Raw genomic sequence first — 13,224 nt, 5'->3', positions numbered from 1 at the left:
GAAAATTAAATTTTGTTTTAGTAGTGTTTTGTTTGTTTGGCCTTGAAATAAATTTTCTTTAAAGTCACTTGCTTTTGTCAGATCTCCTATTTCCAAATATTCTAATATCATTTCTGATATTTATAAGTATAGTATAAAACCGGACGACGATTTATTGTAGCGGTGGTGTAATATGTGTTGCCTAGATTATTTTTAACGCTTGAACTGTTTCTTGGATAGAAAATATGAGTGTTTTCATCATGATTTTTAAAATAAAACAAAAAACAATTTCATATACTCACCTAAATAGTGTTACACAATTATCTGTAAAAGGTCATGTTGGATAAAAAATCATTTAGGAAAAAGTCTTAAAAATAACAAAATAATACATTTTAAACATAATTTCTCATATAATTTAAAATTCCATTTCTGATGAAATATCCCTGTTTTTCAAAAGAAATATTTCCTAATTTTTGTTTACACTTATGCATAGATAATCGCTCTTATGTAAAATATCTTCATGATAAACAACTTTAATTTTTGATGGTGGGGATCTCGTATAAATTATTTGAGAATAAAATTAATACTCGACTTCATTTCGCTTATAGTCTGCTTTTAAAGAAAGCTTGTTGTAGTGAAATTGATCATACATATTGCAATTAGATAAAAAAATGAAAATAGAGAAAGTTTTTGTAGCGGATGCAGTAGATAAGTCATGTGTTGACCTTTTAAAAGAAAATGGAATTGATGTTGTTTGCAAGTACAAACTCAGCAAAGAACAGCTTATACAAGAAATACCGGTCAGTGAAAATTGTGCTATTAATGTACCCGTGTTAGTTAACAAATAATTTACCGAATAGAAAATAATGTTAGTTTTACAGTATAATTTCCTTCTTATATACAGTTTCGGGTCTCCTTCAGTACATTACTGCATTATAGCGAGTACAGAAGGGGGGAGGAGGGACAAGAAGGGGTTGGAAAATCTTCCTAGTGATAAAAGGAGGTGCGGAAACAAAAAAAGTAAAATCAATTTGATATTTTTGATGCACATTTAGTGCTTAGTATTCTTTTATGTTACTTTTACTTTTGGTTTTGATTTTCGTATTTTCCTCCATCAATTCGAAGCCTTTTCTAGTCTAGTCGACTCTCCCCCTTCCCAACCTCTCCGTAATCTAGTAAAGCCTAATGAGTTTTTTTATATTATTTTTAAATTTGATAATATTTAGAATTACGATGGATTAATTGTAAGATCAGATACAAAAGTATCTCGGGATGTAATAGAAGCAGGACAGAAACTTAAGGTCATAGGAAGAGCAGGAGCGGGGGTAGATAACATAGACGTTACCGCATCTACCGAAAAGAATATTCTTGTACTAAAGTAAGTTTTCACAGGTTGCTCAATATTTTTTTCATTATTTTGATGTTGTTATTAACATATACTTTACGTTATTTTGTTTTTCTAACTTAATTATAAAAATTTAGAAGGAAATATCCTCAGATAACTTGTTTGTTCTTATTCTATTTCGAAAGACCCGCCTCTGAGAATATATCTTATCAGCTTATTTATGTATATGGGATTACAAAATAAGTTGAACAATATAATTGTATAAATGAGATAAAAACAAATTTCAATATTAAATAATTTACTGTTATATTATTTAATAAGTGGATATTTTCTTCTTTATATCTGTACTATATCTATACTCTTCTGGTCCTGCTATATCTGGTCACTGTTCCGCTTTTTTAAAAAGAAAAGTATGCAACAAAATAATTAATATATTTTGTTCCTTTAGTACTCCAGGTGGTAATGCTATTAGTGCATGTGAATTAACATGTACTTTAATAGCAAACTTGTCCAGAAACGTAGTCCCTGCTACTGCATCGTTAAAAGCAGGCCGTTGGGATCGGAAACTTTACTCAGGTCATGAACTATACGGGAAAACTTTAGCTATAGTTGGATTGGGTCGTATTGGTCGAGAAGTTGCGACTAGGATGCAAGCTTTTGGAATGAAGGTTTAAACATTTTCATTTTTTGTTTCGCACCTGTAATATACACGGTGTTCAAAGTATGAATTTTTCTTTTATAGTGGTAGATAAACTTGTTTTAGAAAAGGCTCAACCATTTCTACGCAGTATTTAAGGAAAATATTTACGCTTATACAGGGTGTTCGGTTAAGTCTGAATGATAACAAATACTTGTTATTTTAAATTGAATATTTTAACTTAAATAACTTAATAAATTGGCTACTAATCTGGTTTATGTTGTAGACTATTGGATACGATCCTTTGGTTAATTCAGAAGATGCGGCAAAATTTGGAGTAGAATTCCTAGAATTAGATCAATTGTGGCCACGCGCTGACTATATCACCGTTCACGTGCCTCTCATTCCTCAAACAAGAAGTGTGTACCTTATAAATTTTCTATAATTAAAAACTTTTTATTTTTTATAATCCAATTAATTTTAGATTTAATAAACGACAAAGTATTTTCCGTTAGTAAAAAAGGTGTAAGAGTCGTCAATGTAGCTCGAGGTGGTATTATTGATGAAAACGCGTTATTAAAGGCATTGGAAGACGGAAGATGCGGTGGTGCAGCTTTAGATGTGTACGAACAAGAACCGCCCACTGACTCCGTTACATTAAAACTTATCCAGCATCCGAAAGTTGTTGCGACTCCTCATCTTGGAGCAAGCACAGCAGAGGCACAGGTTCGTGTTGCTGTTGAAATTGCAGAACAATTTGTTGCACTTACAGGGAAAAACCCAATATACTCGAATATATCTGGCGTGGTTAATAACGCTGTTTTAAAAAACGTTAAAATTAACTAATAAAACATTTTATCTTTATTGTGGGTTTTTATCGTATGAATCAGACAGCCGAATTTTAAAATTTCTCCTGGAAACCAAGTTCATCATTTAACTTTTTATAAATTAATCAATTTGTTAAAAATAATATTCAAAAATAGTCGCATATTTTGTAGCATTTATTGCTAGCTTGATTTATTAGTAGTAGTATTTATTAAAAATATACAAAAAAAGATATTTGATCTATGTTAACCCATGAGCAGCTTGAATGCCTTTCTCTAATTGCAATCTTTGCTTTTTAAGGTCTTTATATGCTTGAACTGCCAATTCAAGTGGACCCTTTTTGGATGCTGCTTTATTTATATAAATTATTAGTGCCTCTACCTCATCTGATTTTTCTGCACCAAAACTTTGATCATGTAACTTTTCATATAACTGGAGTAATACATTAACTTCTTCAATATGCAATGTTTCTAAAAGGTCTAATACCAAATTGTCAATATTTTTAAACCATGTTAGAAAAAATGCTAAAGCACCAAAATGTCTTGTGGATCTCAGTATTTCAAAGTCGTTGTTATCATTAATATGTTGGTAAGTTATGCTGGTGACTCTTTGATAATTAGCATCATCTGGTTCAAACTGAATGCATGCTCTGTCTAATAAAAAAATATATTCCTTACGATTTAATAAACTTTCCAAATTGGTGTTTTCAAACATGCGTGGAATCTACAACAATAAAATTCATTTAATATTAGAAAAAGAAATATCACATAGTTTAGTACAAATAGTTCTATTAAATATTCAATTTAGCTAATATCTCTTTGATTGTAGTTAATTTTATCTACACTTTTCAAATAAAAAACATTTAGTACATACTTTAAGTTTCCTCCCATGTTCTGGAAAGTATAATTGGTTCATACGTTCTCGTACATCCCAATCTGCATGTCTTAAGGTACCATCTGTTTCTCTAACGACGATTATTCGTTGACTGTATTTTATACCATATGAAATATCTGTGAACACAAATTTAGATGTTTCCAATCCTTGAAGGGCTGGATCATTAGAAATTACTGTATCAATTGGCTTTCTGACTTTAATTACAGGAGGTATCTGTAACAGTTGACTAGATTTTTCATGAGCTTCTTTAAGTGCATCTTGCAGTTGTTCATCTGTGAGAAATTTATATGTTGGTTGTTCAAGCTTTAAATCACCTGTCTTTCGCTTTCTGAAAACTTTGTTTAAGTCAACCCTAGTAAGTGTTCTGAGAAGCGATTGTACGTTAGAGTCAAAGAAAAAAGGTGCAGGATCTCTTTCTTCATGAGCTTAAAGTAAAATACAATAAACAATATGTAAATAAACAGTGACACGATAATGGTTAACCTACCATACTCTCTTGAAGCATAGCCTAATGAACGTAAACTAACAAATACTCTAAATTGCTTAGAAGTATATTTTGGAAACGTTTTACATATTTCTCTTAAAACAGTTGTACACATTTTTAAATCACCAGTATTGTATGAAAAGCAAACCTAACCCCACTTTTCCTTATAAATTTAGGGTTAGGTCGTAATCATAGATCATCACCCAAGAAGAACCACCAATAATAGATAATCAGTAGTGATCATGATTTTAAAAGGAGAATAAGTTTAATGATAAGCTTTTTGTATTTTATGGGTGAATAATATAATAATCTGTATTATGAGGTATTTTGTTACCATACTGTAATGAAGAAAAGCAGTTGATAGTAAAAGTGTAAGTAAAGTTTGAAAACTTTTTATTACTTTATTTTCTGTAAAAAGAATTTATAAGATGTTTCCCGTATTTAGAAAAATTTACTGTTTAATAATATGTAAATGAAAATAACTAAAATTCATTCAAGTAAACTTTTTGTAATTCAAATAATGAAATATAAATCAGCTATATTAAAGTAGCACATTACTTAAGTTGCACTTGTCAAGTACCTAACTATTATTCACAATATAAAATGTTTATTCAGACAACGTTGAACTCAGTTAGGTTTCAAATTTTGTTATATCAGACAAATATTAAAAAAATATATATATTCAAAATTTAATAACAGTAAAAATATGTATTTAATTGCAAAATAATAAAAAGGTATTTACGAATCTATTAACATTACATGCAATTTATTACAAAACTTGCTTAAGCTTTCTTAATATCTTCATCACTACTACTCTCTGATAAATAATGTGTTCCTATATGAGTCATTCTTTTTATTTTTGGCCTTTTCTTTGTTGCATTTTTTTTGGTTTTTAATACCTCAATGGCTTTCATTTTGCTTCTCATCATTGTTAAATTGTCCTGTATTTTTTGCGGTATTACTTCCTTTTTATGTATATTTTCCGTTTTTAGTCGATCAAGAGGGGAAATTGGTCCACTTACATCTCTAATTATTTCTTTCGGTTCTTTTGTACTTCGAGTATTTCTTTTTAATTGATTTGTTAATTGCAAACGAATCTGTTCAACTTTACTTTTTGAATGCGTAATAACATCTTGAAGAATCCTCATCTCTTCATCACCACCATTTATAACTTCATTAATGTCAATTTTTTGTTTTTTATTATTTTTCGATGTGTTTTTCGGCCTTTTTGGAATGATTGCTGTAGAGGTAGACGGTTGATTGAAATCTGCTGGAGAACCAATTTTATTTGAGTCAGTTTCATTTAATTCTCTAGACACAGATACTACGTCGACATCATCTATTCCAGAGCCTTTGGGATTGTTATTAGATTGTTGAACTTTATTAATTTCTTCTGTTACTGGGGCAGATAATGACCAAGTCGATTCGGAAACTTGTTTTTTAATAGCTTTTTTACTATTGCTTTGTTTTTGTTTATCTATATTTTCTCTTTCTTCTTCTATACTTTCACTATTTTCTGATAATTTATTATTGTTTGTGTCATCATTTTTTTCAATTTTTTGCAATTCTTTTGTTTTTCTGGTTATTTTAACTTGCGAATCTTTTTTAGTCTTTTGGGATTTCAATTTTTTTCCTTTTAGTACAGATAAACTATTAGAGATTTTATTTGATGCTTCTGCTTTTACTCTTCCAGGGTTTTCAACAAAATCTGTATCTTGTTTTGAAGTATTTGCGTCTGTTGCAATGGTTTTGTTGAACTTAGTTTTTTTTGTTTTTTGTAACTTCTCCTGTTCAATTCCAGTAGCATTTTTCTTCTTTTTGGCTCTTTTTTCACTTGTTTGATCTTCATCTAAAGAATCAATGGGTTCAGTACCTATTTTCTGTATTGCTTTTTGAACTCTTTTGCTCATTTTAGCTTCAGTTTCAGTAGAATGAAGTTTATATTTTGTTTTAAAATAGTTTCTAATCGATTTTTGGATATGCTTTTCTTCTAGTCTTTTTAATACTGGTTTTAATATTTCTTCGCTTTTAAATCGGGTCCAACCGAATTTATCTCTAGCAAAATCTGTAAGAGCAACAATATCAGGTTTTGCCCAGGAAAATGGTTCTTTGCTTGTATCCACTTTAGGGTCAAGATAGGCTTGAACAACTTGGTAACTCGGAAAATTTTCGGTGAAGACAACGTTTTTTAATTTATTCCGTAAACTTGTTTTTCCTGGTATTGATTTTCCTCCTGTTAACCAAGATCGAAATTCTAAGAGACCAGAAAGTAATTGTTGATGAGACAATGAGAATTCTGTTACTTTTGAGGGAGGAAATGCTGCAAGAACTTCTAAGGCAGTTACTGGTCCAATGCCTTGTATGCCTACAGTATAATCGCTTCCCACCAATAATGCAAGAAGTATCATCTGCTCCCTTGTAAGTTCTGAAAATAGAATATTAAAAAATAATAATAAAAATAAAAAACAAATAATTGTGAAACTTACTAAAGTGATGTTCTATATCTTCAGATTTAAATTCAAGAACATACTTATTTTGATTGAAAAAGTTTTTGTAAACAGTTTTGCCCCCAAATAACCAAATATCACTGTCATCAGTTATTGTACCATCAGTTAAATTGATTAAATCTAAAAAGGCACATTGAGCTTCTGCTTCCATGGGTGCAATTATGTAGGGAACTCCAAAAAGTTGGAGCAATTCCTATGAATTATTTAAATTGAAAAAAACAACTTTAAACTAAAAAAAAAAAGAATAATAATACCTGTGCCTCCTGGTACATTTGATCTGTTATATTTGTGGCCAGCCTTTCTTTATTTGATTTTTCTGATATTAGGTGATTCTGTTCCTCTACCAAATTTCTTTGTATCTCTTTTAATTGGTTTGTATTTAAAAAGTCTACAGCTTTTTCTGGGGTATTGTTTTCATTTGTATAAACCGTATTAGAATCTTTTAGTGTTTGAAGTAATTCCTTTACAACTTTCTCTTTGTTTTCCTGTGTTGTAAGACCTATCGATTTATTATTAGATTCTGAAATATTAACGTTAGATTTCGTAGTCATAACAGTTTCTTTGGTTAATTCTTCTTCTGGTTTCTTTTCAGTCTTTTTTGAAAACGCTATAGATTCTGTTTTTTTAGAAATAGTTTCATTTAGATAATTTGCTATCTCTTTGTTCAGTTTTCTGTTTTCAATATCATTAGTTTCTTCAGGAATTCGAGACAATGTGTTTCTTATGATTGCATTTTGAGTATATGTTTTTGTTGATGTTTTAGCACCACTTACAAGGGACTTTGAGAAAATATCGCTAAATAAATCATCCTGAAGTAATTCACTAGGTTGAATTGTAATTTCAAATGAGGAACCTGAGGTTTTAGTAGGGGTCCTTGATTCATTGGTTGGTACTTCTAAAAGATCATCAGAAGAATCTGAATCTGACATCAATTCAATTTCAACTGCTCTGTCTACTTTCTCTATACTTGTGTTTACATTTTTAAGAAGTATAGCAGAATTAATGTCTTTATTTGATCTAGTTGACTCAGAAATTATATCAGTGATAGGAACAAATTTTTCTTGGGAATTTAAACTTTCATTTTTATTTGTATAAAAAATACTATTTTTAAAAACTTTTTGCTTTGTTTTTGTTTATCTATATTTTCTCTTTCTTCNTTTTTTGTCGGGTGGCTTAATTTCCTCTTCTGAATCACTAGAAACTTGTAATAGTGAATTATTTAAAAATGATAAATTTACTTTTTGAGAACCTTTCATTTTATCTTGTGAGGTATTTACTACACTTATCAATGATAATTGGATTGCTTTTTGTACATCTTCATCTTCATTTTCTGTAGGTTTTTCTTCTTCAGCTTCACACTGTAATGATAGTTGTATTGCCCTTTGTAATTCATCATCTTCATCTTTTGACAAGTCCATGATAGAATTTTTTTCAGAATTTGAGCTTGAAGTCTGTTTCACATTTTCTGATTCAATTTTGTTCTTATTTTTCTCTTCCTGTTTTCTAGCTTCCTCCATAGTTTTCTTAATATCTTTGATGAAAAGAAATCGAGTATTTTCATCAGATGCTATTCTCTGTCCTATATCTTTAGAAACAACTCCTTGATCTTGAAGGAGTGATTCCAATTCTGCCAAAGACAAGGAATGCCCACCCATTTCTTTTTCAGCTTCTTCTAAACTAGCCTGTATAGAAAATCTTTTTAAAAGCCTTTTCATTTGGTAACTAGAAAAATCTCCACTTTCTTTTGGAATTTCGTGAATTCTATCCCAGGAACTTTGTTTTCGAGTTTCTTTAAGTTCAGTGAGAATTTCATGGCGGACATCTGGTGGAAGTGACTGAAAATGAGGACTTTTTTCATCAATTGTGTGAATATCCCAGTGCTTTGTAGGACTTGAATCTGATTCTTCATCATCATTTGATGAACTAGAGAAGTCATTATTTATTTCTGGTAGTTTAAACATGTCATCCTTTTCAGCCCTAGTTGAAACTTTACTGGTACTAGGTTTTGATGAAGCTTCCAGCTTTGCCTTTGCCTTTTCAGCAATGACTTTGTTTATGGCTGAATGTTTTAGCAAAGTATTAATAAGCTGCTTTTGAATATTATCTGCTTCATTAAGAGTTTTTGATTTAAATTGATTGCGTTTTGCCTATAACAAACATTTACAACATTTATCATAACAATTTACTTAGTTTTTGACTATTGCATTCAAGTTGTTAAATTGTGAATTGCAAGTCATTACTTTATTAAAGATGACATAAATTATGCAATTGTACATTACTTACAATTGTCTGCTTTTTAAGATTAGGAACACCTCCATCAAAAACAAAGATTGGTTTTATTCGAAAATATAATAATTTGCAAACTCTGTGATAAATTCCTAAAAGGTGTGCATTGGGTAATGGTGCTCCCTTAGAATCTTGAAATCCTTTAATTGCTTGATGTAGCCAAATCGATATATCTATTTGTTTAATTAAGAAAAAACAATAGTTAAAAATACATAGGTTAAAGTGAGGTCTTTTGAGAGTATAATTATATGTTAATTAAGGATACCAACAGCTAAAACTTTATTTTCTAAAGTTTCTAATGGGACTGGTTTTCCTGAGGGTTCAATCAGCCTCCACAGTCCGGTGACTCCCATGGTTATTATAAATCTTCAAATCGGAAGCTACCTTCAGAAAATTACGAGACTTGGTTTTCCCACGCTGCCACCACAACTATATTTTCCAGTGGCGTCACTGTGAGTAAGAAACTGTTTTTATACAATCTAATAATAAAGTAAATAATAGTTAGCAACATAATTAAAGATTATTTAACAGTATTTACAATAACTACAATACAATTACGCTTTGATTTTAAATAACTTTATTCAGTGATTACACAATGTTGAGGTAAATCACCGTTTTATTACAATATTTTAAATAACATAAATTTCATCATTAGTAAATAGATTTTCAATAAACTGAAAATTGAAAAATACATGCAAACCGAAACTCACTAGTATTAAAAAAAAAAATGAATTAGTAAAGGTAATGGGAATCTGTGTTTTTTTTATGGTCTGTCTCCCAAAAGTTAGTTTGTACTGTGACGCCTATGTCTAATTTCGGCAATTTCACATAAAAGATAAAAGAATTCACACCGTAATTCCCATGACTGTAAATGTAAGAATCGTCACATCAGGGAAAAATATGTAAATGTTAACTTAATCTGGCCGCTAGTCTGAATTACATCGGCTGTATCAAATGTTTGAGAATCACCGAGGCCACCCACTCTTTCCCACACGATGATTTTCCCACGCCCCAGTCGTAACCCTAACATCCTTTCGCGGCATTGGAGCGGCGAGGGGAAACTAAACATGGATCATCATAATAAATTATGTTACCAATACAATAAAAATATCGTCAGACCGTGACAGCCAAAATTTGGACAAATATTATCTCACATTTAGGAGAAGAATTGGAAGCAAATTTAAGTAATTACTTCGTAGTTGAACAGTTTTTATTAATGAAAGATTGTTCGTGTAAAAATCAAAATTGTTTTGTAAACGTTCTGTAAAGTACACAACACATCGTGTTGGCTAGACTGTCGGAAAATTCGTGTTACGAACAGGTGTTTTTCGAATGGAATGAGGTAGCAGTTGAGGTGGAAGGGGAAAATGTAGCATTTTATTCTCACGTATGCTGAAAGGTGCCGCAAGTCGTACGTAACTATGCGAACTGTTGTGTTTACGTTTGTTAGTGCAAGCTAAAAGTATTCTTTGGAGATACATCTGAATGGCCGAGAGTATTACGTTGCTGTAATTCTATTAAAGATTCATTAACTAACATGCTTGCCAGGTGTGCGAAATGCGAAACATGATATATTCATTTAAAAAGGCATCCGAAAATAACGTTCCGAATAGTATTATTCTGAATTTATTTCTAAATTCAAAACAACGTGAACATGAACAAATAACCAAATTCAAATATGCAGTGGTGTAAGCAAGTGTCATAACCAAGAAGAACATCTAAAGGATGCCTCATCAATACGGTTTACCTGGAATAGCACATGCACAATCTCCACCAACTCCTCCACCCCAGCATGGAGCTATGTATTCACGTTTTAGTGGAGCAGTCGTTCCTGGAGGGTACAGAGGAGAAGGTCGCAAACTTACCAGAGAAGCTATGGAAAGGTACCTTAGAGAACGTAGTGATATGGTTGTTGTAATATTACATGCAAAGGTAGCTCAAAAATCTTATGGGAATGAAAAGAGATTTTTTTGTCCTCCACCATGTATATACCTTTTTGGAGATGGTTGGCGGTTGAGGCAGGAGCAAATGCTTAGAGTAGGTGAATCTGAGCAAGCAGCCCAGTTATGTGCATTCATAGGTATCGGAAACTCAGATCAGGATATGCAACAGCTGGATCTCAATAATGGCAAACAATATTGTGCAGCAAAAACATTATATATTTCAGATTCTGACAAGCGTAAACATTTCATGTTATCAGTAAAAATGTTCTATGGATCTGGGCATGACATTGGACTATTTCATAGTAAACGCATTAAAGTAATTTCTAAACCATCTAAGAAAAAACAATCTTTAAAAAATGCTGATCTGTGTATTGCAAGTGGTACAAAAGTAGCCCTTTTTAATAGGCTTAGATCACAAACTGTGTCCACCAGGTATTTACATGTAGAAAATGGTCATTTTCATGCAAGTTCTACTCAGTGGGGTGCATTTACTATACATTTGTTAGATGATAATGAATCTGAAAGTGAAGAATTCCAAGTCCGTGATGGCTATATTCACTATGGATCAACTGTTAAATTGGTATGCTCAGTAACTGGCATGGCTTTGCCTAGACTTATTATTAGAAAGGTAAGAATCTTATTGCATATTATTAATTACATTGTTTAAAATAAATGAAATAATACCTAACATATTATATCATAGAAGAAATGTTAGCTTTGTTTTGTTTTACCTTTTCTTTTATGGAGTTTTATTATTGATAATGTTTTGTATTTTTCTTTAATTAAGGTGGACAAACAGCAGGCTTTATTGGAGGCAGATGATCCAGTATCTCAGCTTCATAAATGTGCATTCTATATGAAAGACACTGAACGCATGTACTTGTGTTTATCACAAGAAAGAATAATTCAATTCCAGGCAACTCCATGTCCTAAGGAACCAAACAAAGAAATGATTAACGATGGTGCGTGTTGGACTATTATTTCTACAGACAAAGCAGAATATCAATTCTATGAAGGCATGGGTCCTGTTAAAAACCCCGTTACTCCCGTTCCTATTGTCCACAGCCTTCATTTAAATGGAGGTGGTGATGTAGCAATGCTGGAGTTAACTGGTGATAATTTCTCGCCCTCTCTGCAAGTTTGGTTTGGCGATGTAGAAGCAGAAACAATGTACAGGTGCCAAGAATCGATGCTTTGTGTTGTTCCGGATATTTCACGGTTTAGGGGCGAATGGTTATGGGTCAGACAACCAACTCAAGTACCTGTCTCGCTGGTTAGGAACGATGGGATCATTTACGCAACGGGATTAACGTTTACGTATACTCCAGAGCCTGGGCCTAGACCTCATTGTCCCTCAGCAGATGAGATCATGCATAGAGGCGGGAGACCTCCTAATCCAACAGCTGCTCTAGTACAATCCGATTCTCCTAATGTATGGAGTCAACAAGCGAACTTACACTAGGTATGCTGTCATTCCATCATCTGTAGAATTACCCCTTACAACATTTTTTTAAGCTATTTGGTTTTATTTTAGAAATTTAATGTTGAAGGCATATTTCAAAGTTGACAAACGAAATTATTCACTATTTTTTTTTTTTTACTTTAATTATAGAATAACTAAATTATTAGAAAATAAAATTAGGCGTGTTTGAGATGTAATTCTGCAGTTGATTTTTAAAAAAATAATTCAGGGTAATTGCAATCATATGTAGAATTTTAACAGAACAAAGCTTGAATATAAAGTCTTATAGTTTTCATTAGCATCGGAATATATAAATATTGCCTTAATTGATTTTTACTTTTCGATCTAATTCATCGATTGCCATACAATATAAATATAAATTGTTAATTTATACGTCGGAAAATTCGTGTTACGAACAGGTGTTTTTCGAATGGAATGAGGTAGCAGTTGAGGTGGAAGGGGAAAATGTAGCATTTTATTCTCACGTATGCTGAAAGGTGCCGCAAGTCGTACGTAACTATGCGAACTGTTGTGTTTACGTTTGTTAGTGCAAGCTAAAAGTATTCTTTGGAGATACATCTGAATGGCCGAGAGTATTACGTTGCTGTAATTCTATTAAAGATTCATTAACTAACATGCTTGCCAGGTGTGCGAAATGCGAAACATGATATATTCATTTAAAAAGGCATCCGAAAATAACGTTCCGAATAGTATTATTCTGAATTTATTTCTAAATTCAAAACAACGTGAACATGAACAAATAACCAAATTCAAATATGCAGTGGTGTAAGCAAGTGTCATAACCAAGAAGAACATCTAAAGGATGCCTCATCAATACGGTTTACCTGGAATAGCACATGCA

The 13,224-nt window shown here is 31.7% G+C and overlaps 5 protein-coding genes across 6 annotated transcripts in view; 2 read left to right on the top strand and 3 right to left on the bottom strand.

The window, feature by feature from the left end:
- Positions 1-552: 552 nt before the first annotated feature.
- On the top strand, positions 553-2,825 carry LOC108732942 (D-3-phosphoglycerate dehydrogenase). The gene is made up of 5 exons (XM_018463947.2): positions 553-779; positions 1,206-1,357; positions 1,773-1,992; positions 2,248-2,380; positions 2,446-2,825. The coding sequence occupies exons 1-5, from the start codon at positions 651-653 to the stop codon at positions 2,805-2,807; spliced, it is 996 nt and encodes a 331-aa protein (XP_018319449.1). The 5' UTR covers positions 553-650; the 3' UTR covers positions 2,808-2,825.
- A 116-nt stretch (positions 2,826-2,941) lies between these two features.
- On the bottom strand, positions 2,942-4,460 carry LOC108732941 (28S ribosomal protein S22, mitochondrial). The gene is made up of 3 exons (XM_018463946.2): positions 4,168-4,460; positions 3,660-4,105; positions 2,942-3,509 (listed from the first exon to the last, which is right to left on the bottom strand). Exons 1-3 carry the CDS (start codon positions 4,277-4,279, stop codon positions 3,027-3,029), a joined length of 1,041 nt encoding a protein of 346 aa, XP_018319448.1. The 5' UTR covers positions 4,280-4,460; the 3' UTR covers positions 2,942-3,026.
- A 420-nt stretch (positions 4,461-4,880) lies between these two features.
- On the bottom strand, positions 4,881-7,797 carry LOC108732939 (DNA repair protein complementing XP-G cells-like). The gene is made up of 3 exons (XM_018463942.1): positions 6,926-7,797; positions 6,651-6,864; positions 4,881-6,589 (listed from the first exon to the last, which is right to left on the bottom strand). Exons 1-3 carry the CDS (start codon positions 7,598-7,600, stop codon positions 4,947-4,949), a joined length of 2,532 nt encoding a protein of 843 aa, XP_018319444.1. The 5' UTR covers positions 7,601-7,797; the 3' UTR covers positions 4,881-4,946.
- LOC108732905 (DNA repair protein complementing XP-G cells homolog) lies at positions 7,710-10,106 on the bottom strand. Its single transcript, XM_025979915.1, has 6 exons — positions 9,668-10,106; positions 9,223-9,407; positions 8,955-9,130; positions 7,921-8,818; positions 7,787-7,865; positions 7,710-7,731 (listed from the first exon to the last, which is right to left on the bottom strand). The coding sequence occupies exons 2-6, from the start codon at positions 9,308-9,310 to the stop codon at positions 7,710-7,712; spliced, it is 1,263 nt and encodes a 420-aa protein (XP_025835700.1). The 5' UTR covers positions 9,311-9,407; positions 9,668-10,106.
- Positions 10,107-10,296: 190 nt separating this feature from the next.
- Positions 10,297-13,224, top strand: part of LOC108732940 (suppressor of hairless protein) — a 40,252-nt gene continuing 37,324 nt past the window's right edge. For both annotated transcript variants that reach the window (XM_025980492.1, XM_018463943.2), the window contains exons 1-2: positions 10,297-11,528; positions 11,688-12,362. In XM_025980492.1, coding sequence (XP_025836277.1) covers positions 10,683-11,528; positions 11,688-12,362 — 1,521 coding nt within the window. In that variant the 5' untranslated portion in view covers positions 10,297-10,682. The remainder of the gene's footprint in view (positions 11,529-11,687; positions 12,363-13,224) is intronic.

Source organism: Agrilus planipennis, unplaced genomic scaffold, assembly GCF_000699045.2.
Source record: "Agrilus planipennis isolate EAB-ADULT unplaced genomic scaffold, Apla_2.0 scaffold22, whole genome shotgun sequence".
In the NCBI taxonomy this organism is placed as follows: Eukaryota; Metazoa; Arthropoda; class Insecta; order Coleoptera; family Buprestidae; genus Agrilus; species Agrilus planipennis.
This window is presented reverse-complemented; position numbering and strand designations above follow the sequence as displayed.

What these genes read in the sequence shown, in the direction of transcription:
- LOC108732942 (XM_018463947.2), top strand. Translation starts at nt 651, where the DNA reads ATGAAAATAGAGAAAGTTTTTGTAGCGGATGCAGTAGATAAGTCATGT. An exon ending in AGCTTATACAAGAAATACCG is followed by an intron (nt 780 to 1,205) that starts GTCAGTGAAAAT and finishes GATAATATTTAG; the next exon opens with AATTACGATGGATTAATTGT. An exon ending in TCTCATTCCTCAAACAAGAA is followed by an intron (nt 2,381 to 2,445) that starts GTGTGTACCTTA and finishes AATTAATTTTAG; the next exon opens with ATTTAATAAACGACAAAGTA.
- LOC108732941 (XM_018463946.2), bottom strand. Translation starts at nt 4,279, where the DNA reads ATGTGTACAACTGTTTTAAGAGAAATATGTAAAACGTTTCCAAAATAT. An exon ending in CTATGCTTCAAGAGAGTATG is followed by an intron (nt 4,106 to 4,167) that starts GTAGGTTAACCA and finishes TTTTACTTTAAG; the next exon opens with CTCATGAAGAAAGAGATCCT. An exon ending in AACATGGGAGGAAACTTAAA is followed by an intron (nt 3,510 to 3,659) that starts GTATGTACTAAA and finishes TTATTGTTGTAG; the next exon opens with ATTCCACGCATGTTTGAAAA.
- LOC108732939 (XM_018463942.1), bottom strand. Translation starts at nt 7,600, where the DNA reads ATGTCAGATTCAGATTCTTCTGATGATCTTTTAGAAGTACCAACCAAT. An exon ending in AAATGTACCAGGAGGCACAG is followed by an intron (nt 6,865 to 6,925) that starts GTATTATTATTC and finishes AATAATTCATAG; the next exon opens with GAATTGCTCCAACTTTTTGG. An exon ending in AGATATAGAACATCACTTTA is followed by an intron (nt 6,590 to 6,650) that starts GTAAGTTTCACA and finishes TTCTATTTTCAG; the next exon opens with AACTTACAAGGGAGCAGATG.